The 19,638-nt window shown below is 35.5% G+C and overlaps 2 protein-coding genes across 2 annotated transcripts in view; both read left to right on the plus strand.

The window, feature by feature from the left end:
• The first annotated feature begins 627 nt into the window (after positions 1-627).
• LOC142351000 (ceramide transfer protein-like) lies at positions 628-6,636 on the plus strand. The gene is made up of 3 exons (XM_075403041.1): positions 628-1,906; positions 2,272-2,551; positions 6,291-6,636. Exons 1-3 carry the CDS (start codon positions 644-646, stop codon positions 6,485-6,487), a joined length of 1,740 nt encoding a protein of 579 aa, XP_075259156.1. The 5' UTR covers positions 628-643; the 3' UTR covers positions 6,488-6,636.
• Positions 6,637-8,788: 2,152 nt separating this feature from the next.
• Positions 8,789-19,638, plus strand: part of LOC142350799 (pyruvate dehydrogenase (acetyl-transferring) kinase isozyme 2, mitochondrial-like) — a 56,555-nt gene continuing 45,705 nt past the window's right edge. Inside the window, exons 1-5 of the mRNA XM_075402756.1 lie at positions 8,789-9,149; positions 14,887-15,028; positions 15,623-15,694; positions 15,766-15,829; positions 16,181-16,304. Coding sequence (XP_075258871.1) covers positions 8,861-9,149; positions 14,887-15,028; positions 15,623-15,694; positions 15,766-15,829; positions 16,181-16,304 — 691 coding nt within the window. The 5' untranslated portion in view covers positions 8,789-8,860. The remainder of the gene's footprint in view (positions 9,150-14,886; positions 15,029-15,622; positions 15,695-15,765; positions 15,830-16,180; positions 16,305-19,638) is intronic.

A 19,638-nucleotide genomic window follows, 5' to 3' on the forward strand; every position in this document is an offset into this window, starting at 1 on the left:
TTTATTTCAGACACATCTAAAAACCTAAATTATGCAACAGAAGCCTCGAACACATTTAAGCACAGATTTTTTAAGAACCACACCTTAAAATATTGGGTTAACACTGCGGAGGGATACTCGGAAGGCATAAAGAGTAATTAACAAAAATTTTGTAGAAACAAAAAAATACGATGTCGTTTGAAGTTTCGTATGGTCAGCCACATTGTTGCGAAGTTTTCTTGGTCACCATATATGGCTTGGATATCGTTGCCAAGATTTATTTATTGTGGGCAACCCGGGAGTTCTCAACAACAACATAAAGCTTGACTGGTCATGCTTTCGGAAAGATCTTTAAATTCTTCTCAATTCGAAATAATCTTACCATAGAAAAGTCAACTAATTCTTTCAATCTTCTATTTCAATGTTTTGACAAGTAACTACATTTTGGCTGCGAAAATTCAGAAATTTCATGCTTTCAGCGAACTAATGTTCGTATTATTTTTGTCTTTATAGTTGCATATGCGAGGTAATTTGTCGCCCTTGAGTTGATCGACCATCCCGTTTTGGAAAGGGGCTTTCTTTGAAGTGAAGATTGAGAAGAGAAAAATTTAGTACCATTTTGAAACCCGCTGGGTTGCATTTATTTTTCGTTTTCAGTCAATGCATGACGTCAGAAGACGTGCCAGCTTTGGAAAACCAGGAGGTGGATCTTGATTCATCTACGGAGAGCGATGATTCACCTGCTGAAATCAGTGGAACGTTGCAGAAATGGACAAACTATATTCACGGCTGGCAGGATCGCTACTTTGTACTAAAGGATGGCTGCTTAAGTTATTTCAAAGATAAGGCCGATGTTGCTACTGGATCGAGAGGATCAGTTAGCTTAGCCAAGGCTATTATCAGAGAACACGAGTTCGACGAACTCCGGTTCGATATCGGTGTCAATGATTCCGTTTGGTACTGTAAAGCCAAAGATTTAGAAACGAGAAAAGTATGGCTTGATGCAATTGAATTACACAAAAACGATTCTAGTATTGATTCTGCAATTAGTCGTAATGGTTCTATGTTCTCTTTGAACTCGATTAACAGCGGTAACTTACTTTTGGGTAAAGGTAAATTTAACCGAGCTCAAGAACTGAGTTCTATTCAGACAGAAATCGACACTTTGAGGAGCTTATCCAGACAACTTGTTGATAAAATTGAACAGCATATGCTCAAAACGAGTCAGAATGTAACAATAGATCGTAGCGGAGATTCAACTCAAAATCAAGAGTCAGAGTTATCCTTATTTAGAGCCGACTGTTTAACTTTCAAAACAACGACAGATAATTTATTAGATTTGTGCAAACAGTGTGTCGATGTTTCTCTTCAACAAGATGAGAAGCTCCGGAAGAAGCTTGACGATGAAAGCAAGAAACGAAAGAAGTTCGAAGAGATGTACAAAACATTACACATGGAGCAGAAAATGTCCCCTGTCAATGTGAGGGGAGGCCCTGACTTTGAGGAAGGCCCACACAGTGTATTAACAACAGAAATGTGGTTTGACGCTTTAGATAGCGCGATTGACAAGCTAGACGAGAACTCGTATAACCCAGTTGATATGAAAAAATCATTAGTAAAAGTTCCAGTAAGCTGTGGTGCCCAACGCACTCAACATAGATTCTCAGAAGCGTGTGATAACTACGTTAAAGAGAACTTAAAATACGCTTTTTCGTCTGCCGATGAAATTGATAACGAAGATGGCTGGGAATTAATGCATTCCGAAGGTGAAATGAGGGTGTACCGCAAAGAAGTCGAAATTGATGGGCTGGTTTTGGATCCCCTAAAGGCTACCCATCAAGTTGATGGCATAACTGCGGAAGAAATGTGTCGCTGGTTTTTTGACCCCGATGTGAAAATGGAGTGGGAGGGGCATCTACTGGATAAGGTATTAACCTTGGCTCTTCACCTTGAAAATTCTCCTGTAGACCAGCACTAGAATAATTCTTACAAAACTTTGGGTTGCAATCATATATTTGCACAACCAATACTCGAAATTTCATGGAACCAAATTTTTCTAACAATCCTACGTGGTCAGGATGCCTGTTCGTTTTGTAAGATATAGTTACTAATTGATCGATTTTCTACTTATAACATATCAGCAATCTGAATGAAACCTCCGGTTGGTTCAAATAAAGTCATCTTAGATCCTCGAAAAAGTTCAGGAAATCTAAAACATTTGTTCTAACTATCACATTGAGCTATTTTTAAACAGCGCTGAAGTCCGTTGTACAGACAAGAATCTTTGTTTAGATAAAAGTGTTAGAAATCCTAGCACCAGACACAATCATCATTCACTCAGTGATGAAGAGGGTATGGCCCTCAGCTCAGAGAGACATTGTATTTCTATCACATATCAGGCACGTCAGTGCATACGACATGGAGTCCGACGAGAATGACACTTGGCTTGTTTGTAATTATTCCGTGGAACATTCAGATGGCAAATTGGGGAGAGGGGTTGTGAGATGTGTGGTTCGGGCATCTATGGTGTGTCAGACAGTTATCTTGAATCCGGACAAGAAACTAGAAAATGGTGAGTTGTAGCGCAGTGCTGGCTTTGTTTCCTTTCCCTCTGTGAACAAAGTTTAATTTTGCTGTGGTAAAAATGTGTGGTTGTCTGGTGACAAATTAATGGTTTTGGCTGTAAAAACTTTTACTATTGGTTCTCAAATTCAGTATGTACTCCATGCTTTCGTTTTCGGTTTACTAAGTTTTGAATAATGATATTAGTGCTCAGTTCCTTTAGGTTTTCTCGTTCTTATGTGGTAATTTTATAGTTTGTTCGGAAGGATACTATAATTCCAGGCGGCTATTATTGCGCTCCTAATTTTTTTTAATCGTTTAACAGATTTTTGTTTCGTCTTACCCTGACTTTTGGAATTGACTTTTTCAGTGACTTCTACTGCTTTGCAGTTAAAATTTGTGTTCGTGACGTCATTTCTGCTTTTAGGTCAATTGCGTGCCTTACCTTACTAAAAAATGACTTCTGTCTTCTTTTATGGAACTTTAAATTTTATGAACATTTACTAGTTAAAAATCAATAGTGCGCAACTAAGTAGTGCCAAACTTATATGCCCTAATTCTTGGGTATTAGAGTCTGGTCAATCTTATTTCTTTATTTGTTTCAATTCATGGTTGGCCACAAGCGTCTATCGCGGCTATTTTCCGGCAATCTGCCGGCTATGTTTGCATTCTTGGTTTTAGTGTATAATAGGTTCTGAATGTAATTGAAAGTTTTGTGGTATTGTACTTTTTGGGATAAATTTTATTCTTTTGAACTGATATGAAAGTATCCTTGTTTTTAAGTTTTTCGCCAATAATAATTTGTTTTCTCTGTCCAAGTGGGATTAAATTACAAGATTTTTCCTTTTTTCTGCAATTTCCTTGCTCGTAGCACCTGCTTAGAGAACTTAGTTTTTCACTGTATTATGTTTGTTGCACTTCAAATGAAACCTTTCGTGTCTTGTAGAATTGACTAGTGGTTATTGATGACAATTCAATTTTGCGGCAAATTAGACTGTCTCGGTAATTTTTGTCTTCAATGGGTTTTTAGTTTCTTTAAGCTTGCTGTGTTCTGCTTCTTTATGAACTTTAAGACATATATAGTTCTTTTATGTTTAATGTGCAGTTTCATTTTGATACAGTTTGTATTTTCTGACGTGTTTTTAGATTTTTTTTCAATTGATCGTTTTTGCGTTCAGATATTCTTTTTGGCTGTTAGGCTTTTGTACATGGTTTTGGTATTGTTTTTCCTATTATGTTGAAATACATTGTTAGTTCTTCGAGTCGTCTGGGGAACCTCTGAAACGAGTCATGCGATTAATTGGGCATTGTTAGTACAAAATGGTGAAGTACAACAAAGACTAATTTACTTGCTTAAGTTTAGTTTCTTGTAAGATTTTACATCACAGATTAATGGAGAACACGTAATTCAAAATGATTTTTAATAATTTTGGAAAATGGTTTTCTGAATTCCGTAGTTTTGTTTCCCATCTGTTGGCGTTTAAAAAATTTTCGTGGTATGTTTGTCTGCTGACATTCATTTGAAATATCTTAGACGTCAATTGACATTGTTGGCATCAGTTAGTGGAATCAGCTTCGAGACATATGTCTCCAGTATTCTCTGGGCCAGGTTTTTTAAGATCTGTACACAAGTTTTGATAACTTTTAAAGTCAAATTGGAATGTTGATTTTTGTTACGCCGAACAGGAAGCGGAGTGAAAAAACTGGGCGTTTTGAAGCTATTTTTTAAGTAGAGTAAGAAAAATGGCGTTTCAACGACAATTCATTTTGCCATATAGGGTTTTTGTTCACGCGTGGCAATTTGGCATCCGTTTTTTAATCGGTTTTCACAATCCATTCCTAGTCGTTTGTAGGTCTATTTTTGTATATTCTATAAAACTACCTTGAATTGTAATTCAGGACTTTCCTGCTGTTTTTTTTTATTTGCGTGAATAATTTAACACTCATGGCTTAGCTGACTATCAAAATAACTTTCCTCTCTCTAGAAGTTGATTTCTGCCTCCTTTAATTGGCTTAGGGTCATATATCAATCTAATTGAAGGACATTTGAGTGCAACTTAGCAGTGCACAAGTCTAAAGCAACTAAAGACGTCACAAAATTGAGAAATTAAATCTAATTTTGAGGTCGCATTCTATTCATTAATAGCCGCGTCCTCAATTCTAGGCGGCTATTATAGCGCTCCCAATATTTTTTTTACAATTCGAAGAATTTGAATTGTATTGGGGCGCTGTCTTTTTTTAAGATCTGTTCACACATTTTCATGATTTTTGAAGTCAAATTGGAGTAGTGATTTTGGTCACGCCGAAACAGGAAGTGGAGCGAAAAAGCGAGTGGTTTTGCGGCGTTAATTTTTTTCGCTCTAAATTTAAAGTAGATTGAGAAAACGGTGTTTGAACAAAAATTCGCGTTCTCGCTAGTGGTTTTTTGTTCACATGCGGCAATTTCACTTTGATTTTTACTGGTTTTTTCGATTTTTTAGATAGGATTTTTTTCTAAATGGTTTTCCCAATCCATTCATAGTCCGTTCTAGGTCTAGTTTTCTTTTTAGTCAACGAAAATTTTTTGAATTGTACGTCAGGACTTGTCCTGCTATGTTTTTTTACTTCGTCTAACAGATTTTTGTTTCGTCTTACCGTGACTTCTTGGAATTGACTTTTTCAATGACTTACCTCACTCAAAAAATTGACTTCTGAGCTCACTTATGAAACTTTAAATTTTATGAACATTTACTTATTAAAGGTCAATAGTGTGCATCTAAGTAGTGCCAAACATATGCCCTGATTCTTGAATATTAGAGTCTTGAGTTTTTGATTTCGAATAATAATTTTGGGATCTTTTCCGTTTGTGCCCCCCCCCCCCCAAATATTGCACGTTCTTTTTGGGGGTGCAAATAGTATGCGCCCACTAAGCTGAGGGAGCACAAACGGAAAAGATCCTAATTTTGAAAAGCCCTATTAGGGCTTTGTCCTTATAGAGCTTATGTATCTCATAAAAATGACAGTCCGAAGCTAACCCAAAAAGTCTAGTGGTCTATTAAAGGACTGGTGGTCGATCTGACTTTTATTTCTATAGTTGTTTCAATTCATGTAACGCCACAAGCGTCTATCGCGGCTATTTTCCGGCAATCTGCCGGCTATGTTTGGTTTTTTGAGACTACAGGTTTTGAGCTATGTTATTGAAGTGGCTGGATGCATCATTGTACGCAAAAGATATTAGATTTTTAACGCAAAATTCAAAAGAATTGATTTCGAGCGGTCTCTGTGGGATCGATTTACTTGATTATTGCAGGTAATGAGTTGAATAGAAAACTAGAAACAAAATCATTTGGAATGCTCAGACGGGCATTTTCTTAAATACTGAGCATAAATACATAAATACAGAGTTACTGCTAAATCACGGGAGAACAAGTGATATATGAAAATGAATATAGCCACAAAATTGATCCTTGAAATGTTCACGCCAATCAAAGTGAGCACTTATTTGCTACCAAACGATAGAAAAAATGGGCGTTTCTTAACAATGGGTATTTTGATTATAGATAGAATTTTGTTTTGTTATAGAGCAAGTTACTATTTTAGAATAGTTAAGTTGCGGACTATGAATAGTTTGCCCCCAGAATTGATCGAATAAATGTATACCGACCATGGGAATCTTAAGATCCATCAAAATGCATTGACTTTATAAAGCCTAACCCGGAAATAGATCTGTAATTTGAATAGATTGATGAATAGATCAAAATTCATTTCAGGTAAATATAAACGGGAGGACGTGGTAACCAAAGTGTGGTACACAGCTGATGTGAACCCAGGCGGTTGGGCGCCTGCCAAAGTACTCCGGCAGATATACAAACACGAGTATCCAAAATTTTTAACCAAGTTTGGTCAGTATGTATACAACAAGGCTTCACCCACTGACCATGATGTCTCAATACCCACGTCATTATAGCATTGATTGATGTAATGACTTTTATCGTATGTATCGCGATCTGTTTACGACCGATGCTTTCTTAAATTCAAATCGAGTTTTGTTTCGATATGAAAGAGGCATTAAATACTTAATATCACTTTTTCTCTCACTGTTGTACCTGGTATAATAGACGTGAGATTCGTAGCCGTCATTTTCTAAATCAACGCTTACAACAATCAGAATAACCACTATCAAACATTTATTTTGCTGCTACAAGAATTGCTTTTCAGTGCTACGTGATTAAGTCGCCAATGATAAGAATTGATAAGAATTATAAGAATGATAAGAGTTGTAAACAGATTGCCTTTTACATCTTAATCTGGCTTTCACAATTCTGAGGAAACTGGAAATTGTCCTTGTCTGTATTTAATGTCTGCTGGGTTTCAAATCAGCTTTCAAACTCATTTATCACAGAGGCATTGCCACCTTCATGTAGTTTTCGAATTTAATAGTAAAAATTCTTTATGCTGCCATTGAAAGCAACCGGTTCTGTGTTTAAAATGTTTTTGATTACATTTTAATTATCCGAGCTGGCAAATTAACTTATCCGAACAGGGGTTAAGAAAACATACCAATGTATCTAAATCGCCAGAACTATTTTTTTTATTCAAGACCTTATCTAAGAATAAATCGTCAGTAATCTTTGTTTAAGTATGCATCAGAGGTGAAGACACTAATAAAATCTTGAAAAAAAAATCGCGAAAAATCGTGCCGGGGTTCGCGCTAAATGTCAACTTCTTAAAAACGCATACAGAACGTGTTGCCGACCAAAGAGTATGTTCAGAATGGGCTAAGATGAACCCAAAAATGCTCATTAAACCCTGTTTCGGTTACTACTGGGAAGACAAAAACCATTGGGATGATATTTGTTTGGAAGTATTTTTTTTTTCGTTTTTCTTAAGTTTCTCAGAATTGCGGTAAAATTTTTGTTTAATTTCTGTCTCGTCGAGAAACAGACTTCGTTGCAGACTGTTGTGATGACAAATGAAGTGAGTAAAAGTCGAAAATTTAAAAGTTTCTTAATCCTACCTCCAAAATTGCTGTTGATAAATGAGTTGAATGGTGATTGAGCCAAACCCATAACGGCTGACAGGGTTGTCTAGTTGCTTATAAAAAAACATATATAGTCTAAATATTGAACAAATAAAACATTTCTTTTGATACAATTAGTTCAATGTGGGTATTTAATAATTGTACTACGAATCAAAGTTCTAGCAAATAATGCCCTTGAGAAAGGCTTATATTTTGGAAAAATAATGTCTGTCTTAATGCCTAGACAACCCTGTTAGATGCTGATGTACTTTGCGTAATTGCATTCATGAAGTTTGTGCTGAACTAGCTGTTTTATCTGAAATACTATTTGATACGATTTAAAAAGGAAATATATAGATTACTGTTTGCTCAACATGCATTTTCTAACATGCTCAAGTAGTAAAATTATCGGATCTTTTCATCAATTGCATCTCCTTCAGTACATAGTAGTGCTGACTGTAATAATGTTAAATTACATAATGTATTGAAAGTTTGTACGTAATACTACGGTTCAAAATGCTGAATAAATTATTCAGTTGGTCAATAAATATATTATGTTCAAGAATTTCCTCCCCTTTACAATAGGGGAGGTGATAGAAAAGATCCGATTCAAGCGCAGAGTTAGGGTGTAGTCGACAATGTTGAAATCGAATATCTATGCAATTACAACAATAGAAATTTTGCCCATAGTGCAATATGGTTGTCTTCACTATAATAGGGACACTTTTGATTGAATTTTTTGCCCTAATATTTTAGTGTATAAGATAGAAAAACGAAATAGAGGCGACATATTGAGAATGGCAGCATTCACTTTCGATTTTTTTTGTGTGCTGAACTTCGGTCCGCTGTGCGTCCATGTGTTCTTTTCTTTGAATAACTAACTCTTTCTCAGATAGTCGGCGAAATCCATTTTTCTTGTCTGAATTGGGGACGCCTGTGCTTTGTCGCAAAATTTTCAGAAGAAATGGAAAATAAGGCGATTCTTTGATCTGCTTTTGTGATGGTACAATTGGGATTGTCTTGCATTCAATACTAATTCGCATTGAATAAATAATGCCGCATTCGACTCAGGGCAAATTCCATATGCGGTTGTAAATATTTGAATACTAGTCAAGTCATGAGAAGTTGGCGCCGCCTTAATGACTGAACAAAAAAGCCTTGAACTTAGCAGACGCCATTTAATTAAATTACGACCATTGCAATCATTAAATGCTGAGAAAATTCTAAACTAATCTGAAAATTTATTTTACCGCTGCTGTTTCAGGTTATAGATGTTGCTCACGTAGTGTTTAGCGAAAAATTTTTCAATTATTTTTAAACATGGCTTCTCGGAAGTCATTCCTGAGAGCGGCTGCTGTTTTGAAGCCAAATATTGGTTGTGCTAGCCAAACCCTGGAACCTCATTTAAAGGGCGCTAGAATTGTTCCGCTGCTTCAAGTGTCCAAAAAATCAAAATGTTCGTATCAGTGTAGCAGATATTCAAGCAGTAACGCTGGTGGTAGTGGAGGAGGGAAGCCGAAGAAAATTGATGACGAAATGTCGATATTGGTTGATACCTATGCCAAGTTTTCGCCTTCACCGTTGTCTGTGCAGAACTTCATCGATTTCGGTAAGAGCCCATTTTGTAAGCTTTCTTGCTGTGTATATTTTTCAAAATAATAGTTACGAAGCGATAGCGAGGTTATTATTGATGTCATCATGATTAATTGCTCTTGAACGAAGTTCATAGCAATTATTGTAAACGTGTTGGTCTTTATTATGCAAATTTGTAAACGTGTTGGTCAAATATTTTTGCACCCGACTGTCGGTCGAGAGCAGTTCCTCCGCAATTCGTCGGTTTATGTTTTTTTAGCAGTTGAAAAGGGATTAATTGTGATCCATTTTTGATCGATGACTTCTGTTTGCACAGTTTACGAAGTCAAATACGCCGCCTGAAAACAAGTTTTAGGGCAATCTGTTGAACTAAAGCATAGTCATGAGGTTTTGAGATATTTTGGTCATACAAGGTTCTGAGGGAGAGCAAAAATATAAACGTTGAGAAAATTTTTGTTAAGCAAGTTATTAATTGCTTTCAAACGAAGTTTGTAGCAATTATATTAGTCCTGTCGGTCTTTTTTATGCGATTTTTCGCTTGACCGATTTTTCGTCTGACGCTTTTGACTTTTCGTCCTCAAAAACGGGATAAACAGGTAGCGCCCAGCGGGCATTAAGTGCTCTTAGAGCCTTTCAGCTGTTTCAGCTCAAAATGTTTTGGAGACTTATACTTATTGTGTGAAGGGCGGTTCTTAGAGGTTGAGACAACCCCCCCCCCCCCCGCTGTTGCCCCCCCCCCCACCCCCACTATTGCCTCCACCCCCCACCGCGCTGTTGCCCCCCAACCCAGTGTTGCCCCCCATCAGCCCCCGGTGCTTTTTTACTTAAAGGATGCATTCAGATGTTTGATAGGCCCGAATTTACTAAGATAAATTAACTGTTGTGCTGTTAATTTTTCTTGTATTAGAAAGCGTCGGTAGTCACTGATTGAGAACAGACGGTGTCAGAGGTTCACTGTATGTTGATGATTGATGATTTTTGCGACCTTTTGACATTATTTTTCATTGAATTCGACTGCTGTGCTGTTGAATTTTGTACGTGTAGATTTTTTGATCAATTGTTTCATGAGTTGTCGACTTCTCTGAAATTTGGATTCAAAAACGTTTATTAAATGAAGATCAATTGTGTTTGATTTTAGTATAGTTTTTCGAATTTTTCATCTCGAACATGTAAGTCTACACAGAGCTTCTTCCTTCAGCTTTGAGTTTTTCCTTCATTTGTTTTGTTACAAGTACACTCGAAATCGAATTGATAGAGCTCTAGAAAACAGATGGTCGGTTGGTCTTTGTTTTCTATTTTTTCAGTCTCAAAGAAGGCCAAGGAAGTCTTTCGAATTTTTCATCTCGAACATGTAAGTCTACACAGAGCTTCTTCCTTCAGCTTTGAGTTTTTCCTTCATTTGTTTTGTTACAAGTACACTCGAAATCGAATTGATAGAGCTCTAGAAAACAGATGGTCGGTTGGTCTTTGTTTTCTATTTTTTCAGTCTCAAAGAAGGCCAAGGAAGTCTATCATAGCTTTTCTGCGGCAACATTCGCGCTATGTGATATATAGTTGATTGGCTGCTCTTGTAGAGACTCTGTAGCTATATAGATCTTGTTTGCCTTTTTCGATTTGCGTACACTGGCCAACTTATTGGCTTTTTCGAAGCTGTAGCTTATGTAAACGAGGAAGTTCATTATCACTGAGGTTAATTTTACAAAAAATATTTTACTATGTAGAGCAGTATGAATAACATGAAATTAGAAACAATTATCCGATCGTCTTGAAATGTTCTGAAGAAACTTAGGTTTTTAGCATTCGCAATTTTACACCGGCTACGGACTTACAAGATTTTTTTCAGACAAATAGAGTTTTTGTTTCTATTGTGTCAGGAAAAATAACCAAAAATACTTAGCTACCACACCGGCGTTTTTTGAAAACTGGTTGAAAAAATATCCGTGACAACAACCAAATTGTACAAATCAGGATTAATAGGATTTTTTCTAAATGATTTCCAATACATTCATAGTCGATTCTATGTTTTTGTTTAGTCAATGAAGGTTTTAGCAATAATTTTAAGGTTGTTCGGAAACCGTTTTAAAGTTTTTAGAAAATTATATTCAGTCTCAGCTAATTTGATGTTTTATTAACTGCTCTTAAGCGAAGTTTAGCAATTCTATTTCTGCTGTGGTCTTTTTGAGATTTTTTGAAATAGGTCGCCTAATCTATTTTTCGTTTGACCTTTTTAACCTTTTGTCCTTAGAAGCGGGTTGAACAGGTAAGGCCCGAGGGCATTAATTGGCTCAGCAGCTCTCTCAAAGCCTTCAAAATCTCTACGTATGTGATTCATCAAAAATGTTTTTGAGGAGAGAATTTTATAGTGTGGAAAACGTTTTTAATCTTAGAAGGGTTACATCCCCCCTCCTCGTTCTTCTGTTTTATAGCATTTATAGAGAATTGAGGACAATTGATAACAATTGATTGTATTTTTTGAGAAAAGTAATCTTTCGAGAGAAATTGGATATCGTTATCTTCTGTAACTGTTTTATGTGAAGATTTAATTGAATATTTAGTTCAATTTATTTTTGACTAATTTTTTTCCTTTGTTAGTTGAACTAAGATATCTTTGTATTTTCTTCAATTTTTCTGGTAAATGATAGACATGACAAAGGTTAGATTGGTATGGACGACGCTTTGGGTCAATTCTTCAACTGTGTTGTGTTCGTGACATTTGTTTTCACTCTTTAAGGCTTTTGTTCATGTGCGTGAATATTTTGCAGTCAAAAATGACTTACCTCACTCCGAAAAATAACAGTCCTTACTCAACCTGAATTTATTTAAGTTTTCTAATTGAAGGCTATTTTGAGGGCAGTTGTAAATGCTAGACTTATGTCTGACATCATTGTTTTTGTATTTAAGACTTTTTTCTTTCATTAGTTTTTGAAACTAGTTCTAACGAGCTATCGCGCCCTCTTCATTGCAGCTGAGTTGACTAATTGCTCTCGCAATTACAGTTTTAGTATGTTAGTATGTTTTTGCGTTCTAGTATTTATCTGCAAATTAGCTGTAGATGACATCAAATTGGTTACTAGTTTTGATTGGGCATTGATTTTTTTTCAGATACAGGTCTTCATTTTTTCTATGAAATCGCACTGCTTCCCTAATTAATAGCCGCCCTCATCTTCTCAGCCGGCTATTATAGCGCTCCTATTTTTACAATTCAAAGAATTTGAATTGTATTGGGGCGCTGTCTTTTTTTTTAAGATCTGTTCACACATTTTCATGATTTTTGAAGTCAAATTGGAGTAGTGATTTTGGTCACGCCGAAACAGGAAGTGGAGCGAAAAAGCGAGTGGTTTTGCGGCGTTATTTTTTTTCGCTCTAAATTTAAAGTAGAGTGAGAAAACGGTGTTTGAACAAAAATTCGCTTTCTCGCTAGTGGTTTTTTGTTCACATGCGGCAATTTCACTTTGATTTTTGCTGGTTTTTTCGATTTTTTAGATCGAATTTTTTCCTAAATGGTTTTCCCAATCCATTCACAGCTCATTCTAGACCTAGTTTTTTGTTTGAATTAATTTTTCTTTTCTCGCTAGTGGTTTTTTTGGTTCACCTGCGGCATTTTGACATTGATTTTCTGTTTTTTCTTATTTTTTTATCTGATTTTTTTCTAAAATGGTTTTCTCAATTCACTCATAGTCCATTCTAGGTCTAGTTTTTCTGTTTAGTCAATGAAAATTCTTTGAATTGTACGCCTGGACTTGTCCTGCTGTGGTTTTTTAGTTCGTCGAACTTTTTTTTCCCTTTACCCATTTTGGCGCTTTTTCGAGATTTTGCGTGAAATCTTTTTGACTTCTCTAGGCTAGTTTCACTCTTCTGTCATTCTGCTCAAAGTCCTTTTAAATAGCAGCTGCTCAGCAAAGCAATTGAAAATGAAGAAAATCAGTACAAAGAAATCGCAGTCAGAAATAGAAACGGTATAAACCCATAAAGCCCATTTTTAGATGCCCGGTACTTGAACTTTGTTCTCATAAGTTTTAGTTACTATCTATAATGCTTATTGGTATTGATACTAGACCATGTAGCCTCTCAATGAGAGACGGGAGTATGTTCTATTACGAAATGACATCAAAATAAATCGCACTTAAAAATGTGATTGTTGATTTTTGTTGATATTTTCTTTTCTTTCAATCCCAATAGAGTTATGGGAATTAACGGCGGCTATTTTCCGGCAATTTGCCGGGTATGTTTTGTTTGGCATGAGGTTTTTTGGGATTTTATTGCTTAAGATAACATGTATATTCACAGAATTGCGTAAGATCTCAAAAAGACTTATAGAACTCCTTCCTTTCTAGCTGAGTGTTGTTTTCTTTGCTAATTTTTTGCTCACTTTTTTGACCAAAATTTAATAGTAAATATCCGGATGACCAAATTTAATAGTAAATATCCGGATAATTTTCTGATTGCTCGGCTGAATAAATGGCAGTCAAATTGTGTTTTCATTTGTCATGTGTCCAGCTTTTACCTAACCAACGTTAACTGTCTGCCCTTTTTCCATTTAGCGACTCTCACAAGCTACTACCCATTTTTGTTCCAAGTTTTGTTAAATGGCCATTTCATAATTAATTTGATGAAACATCTGTTCGTGAGATAGAGTATGTAGGATTCATCTGATAATTGTCGAATCAATACATTGTGGGCAACTTGTCATCTCTCTGAGTCATCTTTGTCAACTTTCATCTGTTGACAAATTAGTCTGAGTTGAATGAAATCGTTATTTTGCTAATCACGTCGTTGTTGGCAGTTCGACTGCAATGATGACTATTTATAGGTTCAGTTGCTTAAGCAAATGGGGTGTTTTGTACTCTCGTAATCTTAACTTTCGAACATGCAACTACCGAAGCTACATCATTGATTAGAGACTGATTCATTCAAAATTAAGTTCGCTTTGCATGCTTGATCAATATGAAACGGGGGGTGTGCTGCAAGAAGGTTAAGCGTATTTTTGAATTACATGTTCGAAGTGTTTGGCTAGTTAGATTGTAATCAATAACTTCTAAGGGAATTGGTTAAATTTATGTTCGTAATAAGTGCTCTGCAACTGAAAAAGGGAAGTTTGTGTGCAATTTATAGAACGATAGAAAAACCCTCCACACCAAATGTGGCAGATAACGAAAAAAAATCAATTTTAACAGCTAAATTAAATCAACCAACTTAAAACCTCATTAAAATAGAGTTACAAGTTAAAATGACAAAGATAAAGATTCAGTTGAGAAAAAATAATTGCAGACCGCTGGCTTCATTGTTCTACTTTCTGGAAAAAGACCCCCTGTGAAATCTAGAGACAATCTTTTGACGTAAAATCCGTTATGAAAGGCTTCTAACTTTTGCTCTAAGACAGCAATTGGTTACTTGAATTGTAAACACATGAAATTAAACGAACAGAACAGAACTGATCAAATGCAGGTTTTCAATACCATTTTATAATGTTTCTATTTTTTCAAACAGTTAAATTGTTGGGGAAAAAACTTATTCGAGATCTTTCAATCATTTCAAAGAGCAATTAAATTATTCCTAGATAAAGGAGTACATCCAATGGTTAGCGTGCAGAAAATGCCGCGTGCTCCCGTCAGCGTCATGGTTTGGTCTTTTTTGAAATAACTTTTCCGGTGAATGTCTGATATTTCCACTCAATGCGTGTAGTTGTGGATACAATAGGCAATTTTGACGTGCATTGTTTTTGCTACTTGCTTTGCAGTTTAATTGTGTTATAGGTAGCCGTGCTTCAACTGAGAAATCGTCTTATCTGTTTTTGAGGAAAGAAATTCCTGTGCGTCTTGCCAATATCATCAAAGAGATCTCATATTTGCCAAAGCGTCTTCTCAAAATGCCATCAATTGACCTCGTTAGATCATGGTTAGTCGCTGGATAGCTTCAAGGAGAGAAAAGTGAAGACACCTATCTGGACCAACTGATTTCACATACGGATTTACTCATAAGAAAGCAGAACTCAATTATTAATTGCCCTCAAACGAAGTTTCGACATATATTTGCCCTGTTTGTCTTTTTTAATGCAATTTTTTGTGTGACCAACAAATTTTATCTTTTCATCTTGGTTAAACTGGTAAAGCCCAGGGCATTAAGCTCATGAGAAGTTCTCTTGGAGCATGGCTAGTCTCTTAATATGCGGTTCATCAAAGCTAGTGAGGAGAATATTTTTTATTTGACAGTTATTTCGCCACTTATCAGTTGTTTTGGGAGCAATTCGTCTCCAACGTAAGTCTGCTATGTTCACTCATTTCAAATCAAAAATTGATTCGTAAAAAATTATTGCAGCGAACTTATACGTATGCGAATCCTCATCGACGAGTGTTACTGAAGTAGTCTTTTCCTCGCAAGCGAAGTTTGTAGCAATTCTTGGGTCTTGTTTATGCCATTTGTCTCTGGCCGTTTTGACTTTTCATCTTCAGAAATGGACCGTGGAGGGTTAAGTCATTGTAACTTTTTCAGGTACCTCCTAAGTCTCAGGGAATGTCTCGAGTTCAGCACAATTGACGATCCATCACCCAAAACGGTCAAAAAGTTAGACAATATTCAATTTGAAAAGCTGTGATTATCTCTTCTTGAAAACTGTTAAAAGTTGCTTGTTTCAGGTTTACCGAAACTGTAACGAGAATTAGGAACAGACATAACACTGTTGTCAAAACGGTCGCTGAGGTAAGAATTTAAAGCTGAGGTTTTGATAATTAGCTTTTTTGAACTTGTATTACCTGCATGTATTGCTCTCTTTAGAGGTATTGATCTAATCAGATTTTTTGCGGAGTAATTCAGGAACTGCAAAGGCCATGCTGCAGAGTAATGCTATCCTAAATGTTCAGAATTTTTTATGCAGACAAAGAACGTAATATTTAACCGTCTACTATTTAACTGTCGTTATAGCTGGCAATTAAACATGATAATTTACCAAAATTAAGCTTTCAAACAATATAAAAACGGAAATATAGTGTGCTTCTTACATTTTTTCTCTGTGAGAAATTGAAATGGGGGAAACTACAATGACTGTTCCAGGGAATTTTAGAGTTCAAGGCTGCATGTGGTGATATTGATACGACATCAGATGCAAGTATTCAGTACTTCCTGGACAGGTTTTACATGATGCGAATATCGATCAGAATGCTGCTATTGCAACACAGTAAGTACATTTATCACATTTAAGTGATATTATGTTCACGCTCTCATAAGTCCCATATAGTCTGTCCCATAAAGTTTAAATAATCGAAAGTTCAAAAACCGCAAAAACATGCAACTGAGCATTAATGTGGACAGTCGAATGTCAACGTTTCTTCCACCAAGCTCCATTTCCGCGATTTTCTCTGCAAATTGTAACTTTTACCTCCGAACTTTGTCCAGTGGTTTTTGAAACGTTTGCTTATTTCATCTTTATAGTGGACGCTTTACTTTATAGCGAGTTTCATAACGTTGAAACGCAAGCACCCTCGAAAAACTGTAGGCATGTATGTATATAAACATCAATATGCCGATATATGCATGTTTTGAATTTGCATTTCGACCTTTGAAATCTTTGCTTACGTTTCAACTGGATCGGCATGTTTTGCAAACAATTATAGTCTATCCCATAAAGTTGTGTATTTTTAACTTTATATTATTAGTGGTTACAGTGTTATATAATAACCTCTAATGGTGTCATTTGAAGCCCCCGTTAGTGAATTTAGCGCCCCCTCCCATCCCCCGACTGAATTAAGCTTCAATATATTCGAGCTCACACGAGTCGTTCCAGAGCAATTCTTCCGACGTTAGTCGGTTATGTTTGCTAATGGATGCAAAAATTGTTTAAAAAAAGCGGCGTAAATAAACTTATTTCGCAAGTATAAAGTTTGAGATATAACAATTTGAAAAACAGTAAGCAGGAAGTTTTAAAAAATTTTTTCCATGAAAAACAACGTGCCGTTTTTGTAATCGCTAGGATTGTAAACTCAATTTTATTATCACATTTTCATTGGCACTGTATACATCAAATTTTAGATTTAAATTTTTTGCTTTCACGTTATGGCAGCAAAATTTGTCCGGAAAATCAAAATAGAATATTTATTTGCACATAACTGGCTTTTGGGGCTAAATTATCGGTGATGCAAAATTTTCAAAGAAATTGGCTATACCAGAGCTCTAAAAGGTGTAATTGCTGGGTCATCTCTCAATTCTTTAAACACGTCATTTTTGTTCCGACCCCTCTTGAAGGGGGTGGAGGAACTATATACTCAAACGGGGTTTTTTTTTCTTCAGTCAATTTTGACCGATCGATATAATAATCGTAGAGTTGTGAGTGGTATCATTGGAAAGCCGGTCCAGCGTAGAATATGGAATTCAAAAGTTTTTTTCGTTTGTCGCTTTTTATAAGGAGTTATCGACGTTTAAAACTTTGTGAATATTAGACGTATTTCAGCTGTTTTGTTTCACTTTTTTGACCAAATTTTCGTCAATTTTGACCAAAGTTTCGTCAATTTTGCTAAAATATGTTAAAATTGTTAACTTTAGTGTTAAAGATTGTATCTCGAAATATAGAGGAGGGATGTTGAATTCTTTGATCCAAATTTTTTGGCTAAAATGTGTGCTAAATTTTTCCAAATTCGGAGTTTTTTTCGTCAAAAATGGTACCAAATTTGCTTTTTTAGCCCACTTGCTTTAAATTTGGTAAAGAGACACCTTAAAACTTCAGCCAGATTCTCGATGAGCTCGAAAAAGAATTAGTTGTACTCCAGCTGGCTTTGAGCGTCTTCTGGAATAATAATCTTGCCAATTTTTTGCCAATTCAAACTCGATATTTATACAAAATGCATTATTTTTGACAAACTGAAAACTTTTGTATAGAATTGATCCATTTCGCAACTATTTCAACAATTGAGTGTTTTTTTAGACGCACAGCAACATCTGGGCTGATCTTGATCTCACTATGGATCCTTACGACAAAATTTTTTTAGATGTTAATGGCGCGCGACCTTTTTTCAAAATGTTTCCGCTGTGTAAATGTTTATGTAAATTGCGGATAGGAATTTTAAATCAGAGCTCAATTATTTACAGATACTATATAAAATAAATGAGACCCAATGAGATGGTTTCAGAGTTAAGCTCATGGTTTTTATGGCTCTGACAAATTGTTTTCGTAAAAATTTTGTTGACTTCTTTCGTTATGCGTTCATTTCTTATAATTTTTTTAGCCCAATGACTAAGTGTCCCCAATCAACAATCATATTATCTTTTAGAAAATATAAAAGAACCTAGCCATTTTTTTCTGTTGTTATCTGATGTCTGTGATGACTCTGAAAATATTTGTTTTGAGAAAATGTTGGTGAACTTTTAAACTTTGCCACTATTTTATCTTATTTCTTTCAAATTCGAGCGTAGTCTCAATAAAAACAGGCAGAAACTGACTTCCTGTGATTTCTAGATTTATGTTGGCAACGGTTTTATATTCAACTAATGGTTTCTATTTTGGTACTACGCGTTTTCAGTTTTTCTTTTATTTTTGATCATAATTGCATGTTTTATGAGTTCAATTTGTTTCCTTGTCAATTTATCACATTATTCACAAGTCCAATTAAACAAAGTCATTTTAGAGAAAATGCAGAATGTTCTAAAAAGGCATATCTGGATATGTTAATTGTTTTTGTGGAATAGTTTATGCTTTTTGGGCTGCGACACAGTTATCTCGCAAAACTTTGATTCTGTTTCTTTCTTTGCGTTGTTGTGCACCATATACACGATAGCAGTAGACCTTAATTGCTTGCCCAGGAGGTATAACCCAACCTGATTAAAGATTTCAGTTTATAGCTGTTTCTTTTAACGACTTTCAAATTAATTTTAAGTTTTTTTTTCATCTGTCTCCTTTTTGCTTTTATTTTTGCCACCATGTTTATCAATCTCATTCAATGGAAGTCGCAATTACTTTCGTTGATTCAAACCTTTTTTTGCTCTTGTTCATAGGTTGTGACTGATTGCTTCGACCATTTAGTTACATAAAATTTTGTCGAGAATTCTAGCATATTCAATTTTTGGGTTTTTTTTGTTGTCATGTCTAAGTAGTCCTTCTTTTATAGAAGGCTCGTTGTTGTTAAATTGAAAGTAAAATGATGATCTACAGTTCTTTCAAATAGCATCTTATATTTATAGTGCCTTGAACAGTGTCATATCGTAAAATTGTTTGAAGGTTTGGCTTCTTTATGTATTTGTTTCTTTGTGGGCTCGTGACTTAGTCTCATTATAAACAGACTCAGTTGGCTCGCTGAGATGTTGAAACTTAATCCATCGCTTTTCGTTGTAATTCTAAGTCTGCTAAGTCTTTTGAAAATATGTTTTAAAATATAAATTTCAGTTTTTGAGCTTCGTCTTTTTTAAAAAGTTTTTCGGTCGATTTGTAGCTCAGTCCCTGTAAAAACAGGTCAGAACCCCTTTCCAGTGAGCTATAACTTAATCTTTTTAACGGTTTTAGCTTCAAACATTTGTTTTTGTCT

The sequence above is a fragment of the Convolutriloba macropyga genome, chromosome 12 (genome assembly GCF_964194025.1).
Source record: "Convolutriloba macropyga chromosome 12, txConMacr16.3, whole genome shotgun sequence".
Classification (NCBI taxonomy): Eukaryota; Metazoa; Xenacoelomorpha; order Acoela; family Convolutidae; genus Convolutriloba; species Convolutriloba macropyga.

Bases quoted from the DNA above. Each gene is read 5' to 3' on its own strand.
- LOC142351000 (XM_075403041.1), top strand. From the start codon at position 644: ATGACGTCAGAAGACGTGCCAGCTTTGGAAAACCAGGAGGTGGATCTT. The intron at 1,907-2,271 runs GTATTAACCTTG...ATCTTTGTTTAG, and splicing joins AGGGGCATCTACTGGATAAG to ATAAAAGTGTTAGAAATCCT. The intron at 2,552-6,290 runs GTGAGTTGTAGC...AATTCATTTCAG, and splicing joins GGACAAGAAACTAGAAAATG to GTAAATATAAACGGGAGGAC.